Here is a 20492-nt window from a genome sequence, read left to right as displayed (position 1 = left end):
GACAACAAATGGAGGGAACGACGGCGGGGCAAGTCAGCACAGACAACAATTTAGGGTGTTAGGGTGGGGCAAGCCAGAACAGACAACAAAGGGAGGGATGGAGGGCGGCGTAAGCCAGAACAGACAACAAATGGAGGGAAGGAGGACGTGGCCAGCCAGCACAGACAACAAATGGAGGGATGGAGGGCGGGGCCAGCCAGAACAGACAACAAAGGGAGGGATGGAGGGCGGCGTAAGCCAGAACAGACAACAAATGGAGGGAAGGAGGACGTGGCCAGCCAGCACAGACAACAAATGGAGGGATGGAGGGCGGGGCCAGCCAGAACAGACAACGGATGGAGGGAAGGAGGGTGGGGCAAGCCAGCACAGACAATGAATGGAGGGAAGGAGCGTGGGGCAAGCCAGCACAGACAATGAATGGAGGGAAGGAGCGTGGGGCAAGCCAGCACAGACAATGAATGGAGGGAAGGAGCATGGGGCAAGCCAGCACAGACAACTAATGGAGGGAAGGAGGGCGGGGCAAGCCAGCACAGACAACGAATGGAGGGAAGGAGGGCGGGGCAAGCCAGCACAGACAACGAATGGAGGGAAGGAGGGCGGGGCAAGCCAGCACAGACAACGAATGGAGGGAAGGAGGGCGGGGCAAGCCAGCACAGACAATTAATGGAGGGAAGGAGGGCGGGGCAAGCCAGCACAGACAACAATGGAGGGAGGGGGGGCCAAGCCAGAACAGACAATGAATGGAGGGAAGGAGGGTGGGGCAAGCCAGAACAGACAACAATCGAGGGAGGGATGGTTGGGCAAGCCAGCACAGACAATTTAGGGAGAGGGGTGGGGCAAGCCAGAACAGAAAACGAATGGAGGGAAGGAGGGTGGGGCAATCCAGAACTGACAACGAATGGAGGGAAGGAGGGTGGAGCAAGCCAGCACAGACAACAATTGAGGGAGGGAGGGGGGCAAGTCAAAATAGACAGCAATGGAGGGTGGGCCAAGCCAGCACAGACAATTAATGGAGGGAAGGAGGGCGGGGCAAGCCAGCACAGACAATTAATGGAGGGAACGAGGGCCGGGCAAGCCAGCACAGACAATTAATGGAGGGAAGGAGGGCGGGGCAAGCCAGCACAGACAATTAATGGAGGGAACGAGGGCGGGGCAAGCCAGCACAGACAATTAATGGAGGGAAGGAGGGCGGGGCAAGCCAGCACAGACAACAAAGGAGGGATGGAGGGTGGGGCAAGCCAGAACAGACAATTAATGGAGGGAAGGAGGGCGGGGCAAGCCAGCACAGACATCAAAGGAGGGATGGAGGGCGTGGCAAGCCAGAACAGACAATTAATAGAGGGAAGGAGGGCGGGGCAAGCCAGAACAGACAATGAATGGAGGGAAGGAGGGTGGGATAAGCCAGAACAGACAAAAATCGAGGGAGGGAGGGTTGGGAAAGCCAGCAAAGACAATTTAGGGAGGTGGGTGGGGCAAGCCAGCACAGACAACAAATGGAGGGAAGGAGGGCGGGGAAAGCCAGCACAGACAACAATGGAGGGAGGGAGGGTGGGGCAAGCCAGCACAGACAACAAATGGAGGGAAGGAGGGCGGGGAAAGCCAGCACAGACAACAATGGAGGGAGGGAGGGTGGGGCAAGCCAGAACAGACAACGAATGGAGGGAAGGGGGGCGGGGCAAACCAGAACAGACAACAATGGAGGGAAGGAGGGCGGGGCAAGCCAAAACAGACAACAATGGAGGGAGGGAGGGCGGTCCAAGCCAGCAGAGACAACAATGGAGGGAGGGAGGGAGGGGCAAGCCAGCAGAGACAACAATGGAGGGAGGGAGGGCGCGACAAGCCAGAACAGATAACTATGGAGGGAGGGAGGGTGGGCCAAGCCAGAATAGACAACAATCGAGGGAGGGAGGGTGGGGCAATCCAGAACTTACAACGAATGGAGGGAAGGAGGGCGGAGCAAGCCAGCACAGCCAACAATTTAGGGAGGGAGGGTGAGGCAATCCAGAACTGACAACAAATGGAGGGCAGGAGGGCGGAGCAAGCCAGCACAGACAACAATTTAGGGAGGGAGGGGGACAAGCCAAAATAGACAGCAATGGAGGGAGGGAGGGCGGACCAAGCTAGCACAGACAATTAATGGAGGGAAGGAGGGCCGGGCAAGCCAGCCAGGGTCGGACTGAGAACCAAAACCGGCCCTGGCAAAGTGCTCGGTCGGCCCCCTGGGGGTGCGACTGAGCTCTTTGCCATGGCCGGTTTTCGGCCGATTTTGTTACAGGGCCGATTTTGCAGCTATGCTGCAAAAACGGCCCTGTAACAAAAACGGCCCCCAGGGCCCAAAACCGGCCCCCACCCTTGCGGCGCACCGGGGGATTGCCCGGTGCCCACAATGGCCAGTCCGGGCCTGAAGCCAGCACAGACAACGAACCGAGGGAGGGAGGGCAGGGCAAGCCAGCACAGACAATTAATGGAGGGAAGGAGGGCGGGGCAAGCCAGCACAGACAATTAATGGAGGGAAGGAGGGCGAGGCAAGCCAGCACAGACAACAATGGAGGGATCAAAGGCAGGGCAAGCTAACAAAGACAACGAACGGAGGGAGGGAAGGGGCATGCCAAGGTGGACAACAAACGGATGGAAGGTGGGAGGGTGGTGGAAAGCCAACACATATCACAAATGGAGGGAAGGAGCGTGGAGGAAAGACAACAAGGACAAAAAATGGCAGGAGGAAGAGAGGATGGGGGCAAGCCACCATGAACAGTGGGAGTTTAGTTTGCGGCAAGCAGACTAGCAGTTAAAGAACAAGGCAGGGGAGATGTAAATGCGAGTGCCAGCTGAAAGACACACTCTGGTGCGGATGTATGACGTTACAACGCATGCTTTTACCACGCATGCTGTTACAACGCAAGTATTACAACGCAAACCTTTACAACGCATTAAACTTGGGGGTGCTGGATAGTGAATAGTTTAATTTACTATTCCAACTCCAGTCCCTGTGGACACTAGGGAAGGTGTTGGATAGTAAATTAAAACTATTCCCTATCCTAGAGCGCCCCCCAGTGTAATGCGTTGTAAAGGTTTTCGTTGTAATACTTGCGTTGTAACAGCACTTCGTGGTAAAAGTTTCGTTGTAAAGGATGTTTCCCCTCTGGTAGAGAGCTTAAATCCAACTGGTCCATAAACCCAGCCTCTAATAACTGGATGACAATTAATGGCTTGGAACTGACTGTGGAGCACAAGAGAATAGAATCACATAATGATACTGAATCAATTTCTTGAAGGTTTTCTCAGTCAGATGATAGGGACTCCACTCCCTTGGACAAAAGTAGCCCTTATGGTAAATATAACCTAGGAGGCGCGTTCTCTAAGGCCAAAAGTCCACTTGTGGCTATGACTTGGAGAGCTGCGCCCCTCTCGCCCTGTTCGTCATTTTGTGGCCTGTCCTGTATCAATCCATGAGTCCACTGAACTAATAATGATATTCTCAAAGTGCAACCCGATATGTAGTTCAGGTGGAATACTGCCTGAGCATAACAAGCTTTGCAGACTCTGACCTTAGGTGGCAGCTTATTGTAGTTCAGGGCACACAAAACTGTTGTCCCTACTTCCCTCTGCTTCTCCAGGTATGAGCGAGAGAGAGTGTGTGTATGTGTGTGTGTGTATGTGTGTGCGCGCTGTATGACTGGAAATCTGTGGGACTTGCTACATGCATGCACAAATCTTTAATTCCCGTTCAGATTAAAAATAGCTGAATCCGGAAATTTTTTCAAGTATGGTACCATGGTGTTGAAGCTTTTTTGTTGGGGTTCTCTAAAGTTGCTGACGAATGTGCAGTCCCGACAAAGTATATATTTTTGGCAAATTGTATTATTTGTTTAACAATTTCTGACAAGTTGTCTGCATAATCTTATCTTTGTAAATCTGCGTGTTTTCTGTTTTTGGACATATCAGGCACGTTTTGAACTATGGAAAATATGTTTTAGGAGAGCATGTATTTCGTTTGATGAAAACACACACACATCTATACTCTAATGCAAGAGGAATAGTTTAAAAAAGAAGCAAGTCATGTATATACCTTCTCGAAAAGCTGCAATTGTGTGAGATTTTCTTTGCTTATGCAATTCATATTATGCTTCCTATGTTGAACAAAAATCAGATCCCACAGCTTATCCGCCCCTGTAATATAAAAAATACATTTCATTCGGAAGTTTATTGGCAAGAACATATCAGGGATGAAAATATAGTTACAAACTGGGGACAAATTAGATGATGGGAGTGGCCTCAAAACTTGTTAAGTTGTGAAAAGCGACAGAAATTGCAAGGGAAACATACTTTGCTAAAGCCAATGGGTATTGGATGAAAAAACATACTAGGCTTTGCCAATATTTTTTTGTCATAGATAGCTAACAAAAATGTGTGTGCATCCACATTGAACATGTTAGAACAGGTTTTGTAAAGCCTAACTAAAGATGGCCGCCAGTGCTTCATTTGTAAAATAAATAAGTGCCACGGCTCACATCACAAGGCCACTGCAGCTTGCAGCACACATTGCCCCTGTTATTGGGCCAGTGATAGTAATTACACAACTACTAACCATCACACTCCTACAATTGTGACAATATGGACTATTAGGTCCACCCAAAGCTATAAGAATGGCAGATAATAGTAATTTCTAATGTATATTGAATAAATAATTAACTGTTGTTGTGGTCATCTCTAAATTCGCTACACAGCGCCACCTTGTGAAAGACAGCCACAAGCGCCGCAGTTGACAATTAAGTGCCAGTGCCGAGCACTGGAAATCACTCGCTCAAATTAAGCACAGATGTCCACTCGGGCAGTTATTTTGGAATTGTCAGAAAAACATTTCAAGATGCTGCTCAATAACAACGCCACAGGCCGCAAAAAAATAATAATAAACAACTGGGATGGGGCAGCAGAGCACTCTGTGTGGGGGCGAGAATGGGGGAAGGCATGAGATTCGGAGGAGAATGAGCAGGGAGAGTGAGAGCAAGAAATAGAGGGAGGGATATATAGAGAGGAAATAATCCTTGCAATGCACTGAAAAGAAGCAAGGTCTGAGGTCAGCAGTAGAAGGATAAATAATCCAATCGAAACAATTTGAATCCGAAATTCTCATAGGCGAACAAACACACGAGACTAGGGATAAAAGCTCTCTACTCAGGATCAGGGAAGTGGGACAGCCATCAATGTTATCAGTATGTGACCAAGGTGCTGACCCAAAGCTCAGTGTAAGTATACAATATGTATTAGCCAATACCCACAAATAAAATGACTGGGTGTTTCAATGATTTTTTATTGTGGCCCTGTCAATGACCAAAAAACGGATTGGATAGAACTTCCTCTTTAATTTCCTAAACCTATGCATACATACCAGGAGAATTAGGATTTCATGAATAGGATAGCTTCTTTAATAGATGTCAACGTCCTAATAACTATGCCATGCATAGGTTGCACATATAGAACCAAGAATGTTTTATCAATCAGCAGAATAGGTGTAATTTATCACCCTATGTAGGCATAACCGATTTGTGTGAATTTATACTTTTTTTATGAATCAGGCCTAGTAGATTTACTATCAAACGTGGTTCGGTATTTCAGGATCTTCTTAACATGGACAAGGGTAAACCAATCAATCAATCAATCACTCAATCAATCACGGCATTTGTATAGCGCGCTACTCACCCGGAAGGGTCTCAAGGCGCTTGGGGGAAGGGGTCCGCTACTGCTCGAACAGCCAGGTCTTGAGCTGTCTCCTGAAGGCGAGGTGGTCCTGGGTCAGCCGAAGGTGGATGGGGAGGGAGTTCCATGTCTTGGCCGCCAGGTAGGAGAAGGATCTGCCTCCGGCGGTGGCTCTTCGGATGCGTGGTACGGTTGCGAGGGCGAGGCTGGTCGATCGTAGCTGGCGGGTGGGCATGTAGAAGGTCAGGAGGTCGTTGAGGTACTTGGGGCCCAGGTCGTGGAGAGACTTGTGTGCGTGGGTGAGGAGCCTGAACGTGATCCTCTTGTCAACGGGGAGCCAGTGCAGGTCCCTCAGGTGGCCGGAGATGTGGCTGCGTCGGGGGATGTCCAGAATGAGTCGGGCGGAAGCGTTCTGGATGCGTTGAAGTTGTTTCTGTAGTTTGGCTGTGGTTCCGGCGTAGAGGGTGTTTCCGTAGTCCAGTCAGCTGGTGACGAGGGCCTGGATGACCGTCTTCCTGGTTTCGATCGGGATCCATTGGAAGATCTTGCGAAGCATGCGAAGGGTGTGAAAGCATGATGAGGATATGGCGTTGACTTGTCTGGTCATCGAGAGGTGTTGAAAGTTGGGCTGAAACCGTCAACATTATCGGCGCCCTCTTGCTCTCCTTAAACCTTTTGTGCGCGTAAAACAGCCGCCATTTTGGGCACCATGGCTTCCCTGCTCTCGCCGAGAGCCAGCGCGCCTCTCTCCCTCCTAGCTTCGCTGACAACCCCCCTGCCTGCACCTGCCGCGAATCATAAAACCCCTCTTCGGCGCTGCTCTGCCCCAGGCCCTCGTCTTGTTCCCAGCGCAACACCTCCCTTCTTCCCATTTATGATCCCCGGCCCTTTGATGCAAACCCCTTTTCCCCGTGTGCCCGTTTGTCTTCCCCGTTCCCAGGCCGACACCCAGCTCTGCCGATACCAATCCCATGCCCCTCCCCGTACAATAGAAAGCTTCCCTCCTCAAAGGACCCCCGAGATGATCAAAGCCCCCCCCATCCCACGAGATCCGATCGAACCCCACACACACCTTGAATCGGCGGAATACCCAGCTGCGCGATGATCATCACCTGTTGTGAACGGGGCGGGGACTTCCACTGTAACCTTGCGTGGGAACGGGCTGGGAAGGGGGGGATTCTGAGGATGTCTTTCCGTACATCAAAGTATCGACGAGAATGTGTTACATGCAATAAACAGATAAACGTGTGTATAAGAGGCCAGGCCTCAGGGATGCAGTTAGAGCACCTCAGAACGATACCTTCTGTCCGTTTCGTTGTGTTCTCCTCCGGAGAGAATAAAAACCTTGTTTCCTGCCTTCCAGACTCCAGCGCCTGCCTCTTCAATAGTTTAACTTCTTTGTGGGTTCAAGAGGCGACACCGCCGGGCAATACTTAAGGATCTTATATTCTGGTTGGTAGTGCCACCCAATTATTGTTCAACAATTGGCGTCCCAAGCGTGGGGCCCATCAGCGACTCGTGGATCCAGTGGGAGAGGTCCCGACGACAGAGTGAATGACTGCAACGATCGGGAACGCGTCTGTCCGATAGACCCTCGTCTGACAGCCGATCATCCGAACTTCACTGGTTCCGAACAGACCTCTCTCGAGTGATCTACGGTCCTGACTGGGAACCATCAGGAGTGCCGCGAGGATAACGGAGAAGACAGGACGATCGGGCGCTGGATTCGGAAGACAGGAAACTGTCCATGCGGTCCGGGTAAGGTCGTGTTACCACGACAAGTTGCGAAAAAATTGCTTGATTGCTTGTTTGTTTAAAAAATACTAGTATTGCTCTTTTTATTTATTTGGAGATTCACTGTCTGCAAACGGAGAAACAACGGGCTCTCTCTTTGCAAGCAGTGGAGGATAGGTAGGGAAGCAGCCGCGCTTATTTTTTTCTCCCCCACTCAATAATCACTTGAATCTGAACTGTTGTTCGCAAAACTATTGTTTCCTGGAGATTCCCTGTCTGCAAACAGGGAAGAGACCACCCTTTTTGCAGATAGTGAAAAGGGTAGGTAACGCAGATCTTTGCGGACCTACTCATTCTCCCCATTGTTATTTATTGGTCTTTTTGTTATTTTGATCCATGAGGTATTCACTGCCTGCAAACAACGTAGAATAGAAATATTCTGTCCAGTCTTTGCACCTAGTGATAAGATAGGCAGTGCTGACTTTTTAGTCCCTCGTTACGAGCCGTCATGTCTGTCTTCTCCCCACTGATTAGTAGCCTGTTTAGCCCGGACCGCCTATTAGAGATGGACCATCCAGCCCCACTGGAAGGCACCCCTAATAAGGACATGTTCATGAAGCATGGATTGACCGCTATAGCCTATAGTAAACTATGGCATAAATATACAAAAAAGGGTCAAGAAAGTCAATGGCCCCTGATAGGATCCTTCGATGATGATAAAATAAAAACGCTAGAAACTGCCCTGGGTAAAAACAAGACAACACCTACTATGCTTGACAGCTTCGGCATGTGGCGAAAAGAAACTGAACAACGTAAAAAGAAAACTGAGAGTAGGTTGGAAAAAGAGCTGCGAAAAGCAGCCCACCTAGCTGCTCAGAAACTAAAAAAAGAGATAAAGGAAAGAGAGAAAGCTAAACAGAAACTAGAAATGGAAACGCCAAGCCAGTGTCCGGTTAGAACCCCCTCCATGCTCTACCCTGATTTACCCTCGAAACGACAAGCCAATGAGGACCTGCTGTTAGGTCCTCCTATCATCTACATGCCCCCTCCATATGCCCCTTCTCAACCCTTGGCGCAGCACGCGCCACCCCCAGGTACAAACGAAGGTACCGCCACAGCGTCGGCCCCAATGGCCTCTGTGCCAGCCGAACCCCTTGTATTAAAACCCGCATCAACAACAACGTTAGACGACCATGAGACTCGAGGGGCTGGCCCTGCAAGAACAAACAGACTAGACAAAGATGAGCGAGCGGGGATCGACAAAATAGCAAGGACACTGGTAGAAAGGAAGGATGATGAAGAGTACATCACAGATATGTTCAGCTCGTATACAGGGAGTCACAGACGACATTTTACCGTACGACTGTGTTATCATGTCTTGAATGCATACGAGGACCGATATCGAGACAAAGGTCCCGAGAGCCTAAGGACTCTGTACCGGAAGGTCGATATCGGGGACGAGGGCGAGTGTGATGTGTCGGACCTCCTTACGCGTACGCTTGAGGTTTTCCGCCACCTCACTGAACGAAAGCCGGGAGCTAAATCCGCAGCCTCTGTAGTGACCGAACCACCAACCGAGCAATCTAACACCATGATGCCGATACGTGAGGCTGCCCCTTACTGGGTTCCTCCTCGGGGTACAGGGACTCACGATGATGCAAACAACCAAGATGCGAAGGGAAGGGTAGTGTACAACTGGGTCTACCAGCCATGGGACCGGCAAGAGATACTGACATTCCGGAAATCTCTACCCGACCTACGTAAAAACCCCACTGCCTTCTATACTGAATTGGGTACAGCCCTGGGTTCAACGATCATGACCCTGGCTGACATCGACTTGTTCTTCGGGTTATGTCTACCAGCTGATGTGTGGAAGCAAATCCGGAAAGTCGACCACCTTGAGCTGTTTGGACATACCTGGTCACAACTCGATGACCTGGACAAACAACGGGGACCAGGACAAAAGCCGTTGAAATCCATTCTAGACCTCCCAGATAAAATCGTAGAGAAATTAAAAACCCTAATCCCAGAAAAGAAAGTGGACTGGTCGATAGTAACAGCCTGTCGCCAAAAACCCCAGGAGGATGTATCGGAATACTTCTCCCGGTTTGAAACGGTGTTCTCCGATTACAGCGGCCAGGACATGACCACTGCAACCGGACACCATCTGTTTGTCCAGAATTATGTTAAGGGCCTATCATCGGAAATCTCCCAGAAACTACAGGCCAGCGAGAGTAGTTGGGCAGCCTCCAAACCTACAGCGATTCTCCAAATGGCCCAATATTATGAGCATCAGAAAAATGAAAACGATAGGGCGACAGAGATAAGAAGAAGGACTTAAAAGAGAGGGTGATGATTGCCAAACTGCAAGGGGTGACTATAGGACGAGACCAATACCGGGGAAACTACCAGACAAACGTCCCTAAGACTACATTTCCCCAGGACCGCACTCTGACTTCCTACAGTGGACGCACAGACCTTAGAGAAGACCAGTGCGCTTTCTGCAAAGGGACTGGCCATTGGAAATCCCAGTGCCCAGTTCTTCTGGAAATGATCAGAAACAAAGACCCCAGGGATGTAGCAAACGGACCGAGACCTAAGGGACAACAACGAGGGCCCCCAAATGACGCGACTAATGACAGATCAAGCAGACCAAATACGTTCGATCGACCCAGGCAGAACCAATATCAACAATCTGACTATGACGACACTCACACCTTCGCATAGGACAGCCAAGGGCGAGGGAGGGATCCAGTCGAGCTCTATGTTGACCAGCAGGGCCCTTATGTCACTGCTAAGGTCCTGGGTACCAAGTCTCCATTTCTGGTAGACACTGGCGCAACACGTAGTGCGTTATCTAAACGACTGATTCCAAGGGCACCCTTGTCTGGCTCACTCATAACATCGACAGGTTTCGATGGAACGCCCTCCACCAACCCTTTGTCTGCCCCGATTCTCTTTGACGTAGAAAACAACACCACCGACACCACGTTCTTGCTTTCCTCCAATAGCCCTGACGCCATTATGGGACTTGACTTACTGAAACACTTCCGAGCGACGATTAGGTGTTCTCAAGATGGAGTTCGAGTGTTTCTTTACGACAACCCCGTTCCGCTTAGACATTGCCCCCCCCGACACATGTTTTCCATCACCGACGTTGACGCGTCCCTGCTTGACACTCTACCTCCGTATCTGTGGGCCAAAGCGGATTCGGACGTAGGGCGTATGTTAATTGACCCAGTGCACATTACTGTCCGACCAGACGCAACACTCCCAAAACTCCCACAATATCGGATATCGCCAGAGGGCGAGAAGGCATTGGTAATGATTATCCAGTCACTGATAGACGCAGGTGTGGTAGAGGAAGTGGTTAGCAACGTTTGCAACAGCCCTATCTTGCCCATTATCAAGAAGCAGGGAGAGGGAGATGAGAAAGCATACCGTTTCATCATCGACCTCCGAGAGATCAACAAAGTGGTGGTACCCCAGTACCCTGTGGTCTCAGACATCACCACCATCCTGACCTTGATTCCATCCACTGCCACCACCTTTTCCGTCATCAACCTCAAGAACGCATTCTTCTCCATCCCCATCCACCCAGACAGCCGATATCTCTTCGGCTTTACCCTAAAAGCCCGCTCATATAGGTTTTGCCGAGCGCCTCAAGGCTACACGGAAAGCCCTAGCATCTACAGCCAGGCCCTCAAAAGACAACTAGACCAAGTCCAGTTACCCGACGGGGTGGTGTTGGTACAATATGTCGATGACATCCTTTTGGCAGCCGACACCACCCCTCTAGCGGTTACCGCCACCATTCAACTCTTGCACTTCCTTGCGGAAAATGGCCACAAGGTCTCCAAGAAGAAGTTGCAATTCTGCCTACCCCAGGTCACTTACCTAGGCCACCTTTTGTCCAAAGATGGAAGAAAACTCACCCCTGATCGAATCCAAACCATTCTAGATACCCCTGTCCCTAAAACCCAGAAGCAGGTTCGCTCCCTATTAGGCCTCACCTCCTTCTGCCGACAATGGTTACCAAACTTCAGCCTCGTTGTAAAACCACTGCTTTCTCTGCTAAACAAAGACGTCCCTTTCCCACTCCCTTGGACTCCTGAGTGTCAAACTTCCTTCACAGAACTACGAGATGCCCTTTGCTCAGCCCCTGTCCTGGGTACCCCTGATTACAAAAAGCCCTTCTCCCTTTACACTCACGAAAGGGAGGGGTGCGCTTTATCTGTCCTGACCCAGGCCATCGGCCCTAAGCAACGACCGTGCGCTTACTTCTCTGCCACTCTTGACCCTGTCGCCAGAGCCTTGCCTGCCTGCCTTCGAGCTGTAGCTGCTGCTGCAGTCTCTATCCGACAGAGTGAGGGGATTGTACTCTCGAATTCCCTCACGGTACTGGTACCCCATGCAGTCGACACCCTCCTGAACCAAACCAAGACGCAACATCTGACGAGTGCACGACTGACTGGATACGAACTGACCTTGCTTGCCCCCCATATCACCCTGAAAAGATGCACCACACTGAACCCAGCAACTCTGTTACCCTTGCCAGAGAACGATCCCAATGCGCACCCCGTACATGACTGCGTGACTCTTACGGACGAACAGACCAGGAGTAGGGTCGATCTCCGAGACACAGCTTTCCCTGACCCCGACGGGGAGTTGTGGGTGGACGGTTCTTGCATCAAACTCTCCGATGGTACCACTTCCGCTGCCTATGCAGTCACCACGGCTCGAACTGTAGTAGAAACAGCCCGCATCACCCAGCGATCTGCCCAGGCAGCGGAACTGATTGCTTTGACGCGAGCCTGCATCCTGGCAACAGGAACCACAGCGAACATTTACACCGACAGCCAGTATGCCTTCGGGGTGGTTCACCATTTTGGGCTCCTCTGGAGGGAGAGAGGATACTTGACCTCACACGGCACACCCATTTTGCACGGGGATTTAGTCTCCGCCTTAATCGAAGCTGTCCTCCTCCCCAACAAACTTGCCGTTATCAAATGCCAGGCACACAAGAAAGTGACAGACATTATTGGACAGGGAAATGCACTAGCCGACATCACCGCCCGAACGACAGCTGAAAATAGAACGACAACACATATGTACGTGACCAGGTCGCAAGCAGAAAACTGGACTGACGCAAAGGACACAATTAGAGACATACAAACGACTAGCACACAACACGAATTGACTGAATGGACACGGGTGGGATTGAAAGACGATGAAGGCTGCTGGCGGACAAAAGACACGAACAGATGGTTGCTACCTGATTCGTACTTGATTCCCATATTAACCATGGCACACTCCCCTGCCCACATAGGATCAGCCCCCATGACCGAACTTGTCTCCAGGGTTTGGCACAATGACAAGATCCCAGATTCCGCCAAACGCCTGGTCCAACAATGCTTAATATGCCTGCAACACAACCCCGGGAAAGGAACTGTAGTACCCCGGGGGGGATTTGGGGTCCCAAACCACCCATTTGAAGTCCTGCAGATGGACTACATCCAGCTAGACAGATGCCAAGGCCTGAAATATGTACTCGTCGTGGTGTGCGCATTTAGCAAGTGGGTGGAAGCATATCCAACCCGTGACAACACCGCTATGGCCACTGCAAAGGTTCTGTTAAAGGAGTTTTTTCCCCGTTATGGCCTCTGTCGTGTTTTATGGAGTGATAATGGCCCCCACTTTGTAGCCAAAGTTATCCAGCTCATCCTAAATGGGCTGGGTATTAAACAGAAATTCCACGCAGTCTTCCACCCTCAATCTGCTGGGCTTGTCGAACGACACAATGCCACACTAAAGCTTAAACTGGCCAAAATAGTGGCTACGACGGGCCTGAAATGGCCAGACGCCCTCCCATTGGCATTGCTATCGATGCGCTCTACCCCCACCCGACATCACTTAACCCCTTATGAAGTTGTCTTCGGTCGACCCATGAGCGTCTGGTCTGCCCCGAAACCAACTTCCATTCATGACGTTCCGGATGTCCTAATGTCTGATTATCTGTACAAATTGACTGAAACTTTGTCTGTCCTTCATCAGCAGGTGCAGCAGGCCATCCCCGATGCTTCCAGGGGTCCGGGTCACGCCATCCAGCCGGGGGACTTCGTGCTGATCCGAAATTTTCAGCGATCAAAGAGTTTGGAACCCCGGTGGACGGGCCCCTGGCAAGTGCTGATCACCACTCGGACCGCACTTCGAGTGGAGGGGAAGAAACACTGGCTGCACGCTCATCACTGCAAAAAGGTCTCTCCAGCCCTGGCCACGACAGACACCGTCAACACCCAAGAAGAGCTCCTGAACCAGGACCGACCATCGTTGAACTGCTACCCTGATACTGAGACACTTGAACTTTCAAAACATCCTGACCCCACTGTGCCATCTCGAGAAGGGTATTTCCTGCGTCGAAAGGAGGGAGCTTCGGCTAAGTAGGCCACGGACTAGGTTAAAGGATCTCAGAACGGTGACCCAAACTACCAAGGGTTACCTGGAGAGAAGCTAAAACTAAGTCTGTGGTCCTGCCCACTACCGAGCACCTTGAAGACGAAGATGATGGAAGCGCCAGATAAGAAGATGATGGAAGCGCCAAATAAGAAGCCGACGGAGACAGCAGGAAATACCCACTACAGAAATCCGAGAATAGACAGACTCCATAGCTCAAAGACAATTGCACTCTTCATCGTAATCCTCCTCTGTTTTCTCCTCATGACTACGCTCTGGATTATGGAAGAACACGCACCTGCTCACGAAACATTCCTAACCACTGCTCAGCCTACCACCATGAAGGAACATCATCTAATTTCGCTCTCTCCTCAACTAAGAGAGAGGCGAAAGGAGTTTTGGAACAACTCTTTCGTGCAGCTACTTCACCAGCACAATCTTGCCACCAACACCACCAACTGCTGGATCTGTGGGTTGCTACCCCATGCCACTGGACATTCAATACCATTCATCCCTTCACCCTTCTCCGTCCACGGCTCCTGCCTTGCCTGGCTGATCCTCCTGCAAGAGAGCTATACGGGCAATGCCACCTCCAGCAGAACTGCAGCACATTCTTCTCATGGGGCCGGGCGAAACAAGACAAAGACACACTTCTGCCCGCTGACCCCCAGCGACTCGATCCAAATGGACATCCCGGCCAAAGAACGAATCGAAATGCAGGTGTTCAACAATCCAACCAGACCCACCTTCTCCTATCTGCGGAAACGAACGGCTGCCACTCTGACTGTGGCCCTGTCGGTCATCAACGTCACAGGCCACATGTGTGTAGAAGGACTTGGGACACAGCTGGTGGGTCGCAGCGCTTGCCGCTTTACCAGCACTCTGGATTCCACGGATCCACCTTCCTTTGTGTCATCCCCAAACATGTATTTCATCTGCGGCACGAAGGCCTACACCTGGCTCCCCAAAGGCTGGGGGGGCACTTGCTACATCTCCTTCGTCCTTCCTCCAACTTATGTGGCCCCAGCGAATCACCACAGGCAAAAACGAGCCAAAGACGTTGAGCAAGCCGACTCAACAGGGGCGCAGTTCCTCGATGCTATGAAAGGACTCGTCCCCCTCTGGGGCCCGATGGCAAACAGCCGTGCCATCCGACATTTGACTCAGGCAGTCGAGACAACCATGAACATCACAGCGGGCATCTTTGCCAACAACACTGCCGAGCTCCAAGCGGTCCGTTTGGTGGCTCTTCAGAACCGCCTCGTTCTAGATGTGGTTCTGGCGGACCGTGGAGGAGCATGCCGCATTATTGGGTCCAGCTGTTGTACATACATACCGGACAACTCACCCTCAGTGTACAAAGCCATCGAACATCTTCACAGACTCTCTTCGGAAGTTCACCAAGAGCAAGAAGAATGGTCGCTTGGTGGTTGGTTCTGGGACACCGTCAAAAGCTGGGGCTGGAGACTGCTCACCATTATCCTGATTCCCGTAGTTGTAATATGTGGCCTATGCTTAGGAATTCAATGTTTGCCACCTATGTGTTCTTTATGTGCGAGTTGTATTTTTCCCAAAACTGTGGACATTGGAAGCGAACATATGAGAGCATTGTATGATACCGAAGTTAGGAATTTGATGAAAATTGACATTGAGTAAAGCAAGGTGGCTAGATATGTTGAAAAGGGGGGACTGTTGAAAGTTGGGCTGAAACCGTCAACATTATCGGCGCCCTCTTGCTCTCCTTAAACCTTTTGTGCGCGTAAAACAGCCGCCATTTTGGGCACCATGGCTTCCCTGCTCTCGCCGAGAGCCAGCGTGCCTCTCTCCCTCCTAGCTTCGCTGACAACCCCCCTGCCTGCACCTGCCGCGAATCATAAAACCCCTCTTCGGCGCTGCTCTGCCCCAGGCCCTTGTCTTGTTCCCAGCGCAACACCTCCCTTCTTCCCATTTATGATCCCCGGCCCTTTGATGCAAACCCCTTTTCCCCGTGTGCCCGTTTGTCTTCCCCGTTCCCAGGCCGACACCCAGCTCTGCCGATACCAATCCCATGCCCCTCCCCGTACAATAGAAAGCTTCCCTCCTCAAAGGACCCCCGAGATGATCAAAGCCCCCCCCCATCCCACGAGATCCGATCGAACCCCACACACACCGTGAATCGGCGGAATACCCAGCTGCGCGATGATCATCACCTGTTGTGAACGGGGCGGGGACTTCCACTGTAACCTTGCGTGGGAACGGGCTGGGAAGGGGGGGATTCTGAGGATGTCTTTCCGTACATCAAAGTATCGACGAGAATGTGTTACATGCAATAAACAGATAAACGTGTGTATAAGAGGCCAGGCCTCAGGGATGCAGTTAGAGCACCTCAGAACGATACCTTCTGTCCGTTTCGTTGTGTTCTCCTCCGGAGAGAATAAAAACCTTGTTTCCTGCCTTCCAGACTCCAGCGCCTGCCTCTTCAATAGTTTAACTTCTTTGTGGGTTCAAGAGGCGACACCGCCGGGCAATACTTAAGGATCTTATATTCTGGTTGGTAGTGCCACCCAATTATTGTTCAACAGAGGGAGGAGTCCAGGATGAAGCCCAGGTTGCGTGCGTGGTCGGTTGGCTTGGGGGCGGTGCCCAGGGCTGGGGGATACCAGGAGTCGTTCCAGGCGGAGGGTGATGGTCCCAGGATGAGGACTTCCGTCTTGTCTGAGTTCAGTTTCAGGCGGCTGTTCTTCATCCACTCGGCGACGTCTTTCATCCCTTCGTGTAGGCTGGTTCTGGCGGTGTCGGGGTCTCTGGTGAGGGAGAGGATCAGCTGGGTGTCGTCGGCGTAGGAGATGATGTTGAGGTTGTGTTGGCATGCGATGGCGGCTAGAGGTCTCATGTAGACGTTGAAGAGGGTGGGGCTGAGTGACGATCCTTGCGGGACTCCACAGATGACTTCGGTGGCCTCGAATCGAAACGGGGGGAGGCGGACTCTTTGTGTTCTTCCGGCGAGGAAGGAGATGATCCACTTCAGTGCCTTCTCTTGGATGCTGGTGTTGTCGAGGCGTTGGACTAGGGTGCGGTGGCAGACAGTGTCGAATGCTGCGGAGAGGTCCAGAAGGATGAGTGCCGCTGTTTCCCCGTTGTCGAGCAGGGCTCGGATGTCGTCTGTGGCTGCGATGAGGGCGGTCTCGGTGCTGTGGTTGGCTCTGAAACCGGACTGCGAGGGGTCGAGGGATCCGTTCGACTCGAGGAAGGCGGCAAGCTGTTTGTTGACGATCTTCTCGATGACTTTGGCGGGAAAAGGGAGGAGCGAGATGGGTCGGAAGTTTTTGAGGTCGGTGGGGTCCGCTGTTGGTTTCTTCAGTAGGGCGCTGAGCTCGGCATGCTTCCAGCTCTCCGGTAAGGTGGCGGTGTTGAAGGAGGTGTTGATGACGTCCCGGAGTTGGGGTGCGATGGTGGAGTCGGCCTTCTTGAAGACGTGGTGAGGGCAGGGGTCGGTTGGAGAGCCGGAGTGGATGGTGTTCATCGTGCGGGCTGTGTCTTCGGTGGTCACCGTGGTCCAGGTGCAGAGGGGTTCGTTGGTTCGGTGGTTGGGTGCGTGGATGGAGCGCCGAAACTGTTGTGGATGTCGGCGATCTTGCGGTGGAAGAACGAGGCGAGGGAGTCGCAGAGATCTTGTGAGGGGGTGATGTCATTGTTGCCGGTGCTGGGGTTGGAGAACTCCTTGACGATGCTGAAAAGTTCCTTGCTGTCGTGGGCGTTGTTGTCCAGTCGCTCCTTCAGTGACTTCTTGGTGGTGAGGATGAGCTGGTGGTGCTTGCGGGTGGCGTGTTTGAGGGTGGTCATGTTGTCAGTGGTCCGGTCGTGGAGCCAGGCTTTCTCGAGGGTGCGGCAAATCTTCTTGGAGTCCTTGAGTTCATCGGTGAACCAGGGGGCTTTCTTGCTTCTGGGTCTGCTGGGAGGGTTCTTCAGCGGTGCGAGGTTATCGGTGCAGGCGGTCAGCCACTGCGTGAAGTTGCGGGCTGCTTCGTTGGCGTCTGATGTGCTGGCGGGTGGGTTCTGCTTGAGGGAGGTGGTGAGCTGGTCGGTGGTGATCTTGTTCCAGCTCCTGTGAGGAGCCTGTTGCGGGTGGTGGTGGGTAGTGATTTTTCTGAATCTGAAGTGGACGCAGCTGTGGTCGGTCCAGTGGAGTTCGGTGAAGTGGCTGAAGCTGATGTGCTTGCTGGATGAGAAGACGGGATCCAGCGTGTGGCCGGTGTAGTGGGTGGGGGAGTTGACCAGTTGCTTGAGGCCGAGGTTGGCGAGGTTGTCCAGCAGGGCGGTGGTGTTGCGGTCCTTGTTGTTCTCCAGGTGGAAGTTGAGGTCCCCTAGGAGGATGTAGTCGGTGGAGGGGAGGGCGTGTGGGCTGATGAAGTCCGTGATGTCTTCGCTGAATTGCGTGCGCGGTCCCGGGGGTCGGTAGATGAGGGTGCCTCTGAGGGTCGTCTTTGGGTCGGTGTGAATCTGGAAGTGGAGGTGTTCGGCGGTGGCGAGGGTGTCGTCAGCGTCGGTCGTGATGCGGATGGTGTTCTTGTGGACGATGGCGATGCCTCCTCTGGTCTGGTTGACGCGGTCCCTCCTGATGATCTTGTATCCATCCGGGATGGCGATGGCAATGTCGGGGGCTGAGGAGGCGTTCATCCACGTTTCAGTGAGGAAGGCGACGTCTGGTGATGTTGTGTCGAAGAGGTTCCAGAGTTCCACGGCGTGTCTGTGGACGGAGCGGGTGTTGAGCAGGATGCACTTAAGGTCGCAGCTGGAGTTAGGCTTGGCGGGCGTGGTGCAGGTTCGGAGGCAGGTGAACTTGCAGGTTGTGCAGGAGAAGGGTCCGTGAGTGCGTTTCGGGGTGGCCCGGCAGCAGGTGAGCTTCCGTCCGGCATTGAGTGCATTGAGGGCCGCGGCGTCGTAGGTCTGTCGGGTCGACCTGCATCGGTGGGGACCAGGGGTCCTGGCGCTGGGCGCGGTCCAGGCGCGGACGGGCACGGATGGGCTTGCCTTTGGCGCGCCTTCGGCGCACAATCAGCGCGCCCGCTGCGCGTGACCGCTGTGCGTACGCGCGGTCGCCATTTATGGCGACGTGGGAGGGAGGGAGGAGCAGCTGGGAGGCGGGAGCGGGGAGGGCACAAAACGAAAAGGGGGCGTGGCCGCTTGGACGGCGGCGGGGCGGGCACAGGGGGACAATCAACAATGCCAATACAACAACGTGCAGAGGACAGCAGATACAATAATCACAAGGCAAAGAACAGTTAGGAAAAATTAAAAGGTTAATCGCAGGGGACAGCAGATACAACAATCACAAGGCAAAAACCAGTTAGGAAAAAGAAAGATTAAACGCACACACGCAAAATGCGGCGGAGGGGCAGGGAGCAACGAGGCAGACACAACGAGGCTGCGGGCAGCAGCGAGGCGAGGGGCACACACACAGCTGGTGGCCGTGCGGCGCAGGGGTGTCCTGAGAACAGGTCACACTCACCTGCGCCGCACGGTCGCCATTTATGGCCAAGTGGGAGGCAGGGAGGAGCAGCTGGGAGGCGGGAGCGGGGAGGGCACAAAACGAAAAGGGGGCGTGGCCGCTTGGACGGCGGCGGGAAGCGGGGAGCGGGGCGGGCACAGGGGGACAATCAACAATGCCAATACAACAACGTGCAGGGGACAGCAGATACAATAATCACAAGGCAAAGAACAGTTAGGAAAAATTAAAAGGTTAATCGCAGGGGACAGCAGATACAACAATCACAAGGCAAAAAACAGTTAGGAAAAAGAAAGATTAAACGCACACACGCAAAATGCGGCGGAGGGGCAGGGAGCAACGAGGCAGACACAACGAGGCTGTGGGCAGCAGCGAGGCGAGGGGCACACACACAGCTGGTGGCCGTGCGGCGCGGGGGTGTCCTGAGAACAGGTCACAGAATGCAGTATATCACCAAATATTTCAGCCCTGTAGCAGAGCAGCATAAGTTTTTTTTTAGCCTTTTAATCACACTGTTGCCCAGATTTATTATAGATGTGTGTCAGCGCTGGTTCAACACAAATCAGTGCAAAGCAGCAGCAGTGATTTGCTTCTGGTGCACAATTTGTTTTGCATGGCAAAGGCATCCTTTTTACAGCATCAAGACCACTTTGCATTGATTTGCATCAAGGGAACATTAGTGGTGGAGTGTCAGTGTCAACCCCTATACGAATTGACACAAATCCCAAAAAACTAAGATAGTCTCACCAGGAGCGGCTGGTGCAGGTAAGCGCAGTGGGGAAAATAACATTAAAAAAAGAAAAACACTTACCTTGCGCTCGATGTGGGGAGCGCAAGGTAAGTGGTTTTCTTTTTTTAATGTTATTTTCCCTTGTTGTCGTCTGTCAACTCCCCCCACCACTGTGCTTACCTGCAATGCCCGCTCCTGAGTCTCACCCAACTTTGTGTCCAAAACTAATGACTGGTGGAAGCACACAAAAGCAAGGGGGAATGTGTTGATGTCCCTGAGATCTGGCACATTGCATGTGCACTGCAGTGCACAAAACACTCAAATGCGTCTGATCCTTTTGCATATGTCTATACATAGGAAATTATCCTGGAACAGGATGCTTCATGTACACTT

General features: G+C 52.3%; 1 protein-coding gene across 2 annotated transcripts in view; it reads right to left on the bottom strand.

Annotated features, from left to right (window-relative positions):
- The window catches only part of CPED1 (cadherin like and PC-esterase domain containing 1), a 320213-nt gene that overhangs the window by 231077 nt on the left and 68644 nt on the right, over positions 1 to 20492 (bottom strand). For both annotated transcript variants that reach the window (XM_078680455.1, XM_078680463.1), the window contains exon 3: positions 4070 to 4170. In XM_078680455.1, coding sequence (XP_078536581.1) covers positions 4070 to 4170 — 101 coding nt within the window. The remainder of the gene's footprint in view (positions 1 to 4069; positions 4171 to 20492) is intronic.

This window comes from Lissotriton helveticus, chromosome 1_1, assembly GCF_964261635.1.
Source record: "Lissotriton helveticus chromosome 1_1, aLisHel1.1, whole genome shotgun sequence".
NCBI lineage: Eukaryota > Metazoa > Chordata > Amphibia > Caudata > Salamandridae > Lissotriton > Lissotriton helveticus.
Note: the sequence above shows the minus strand (reverse complement) of the source record. Positions and strands in the feature narration are given on the sequence as shown.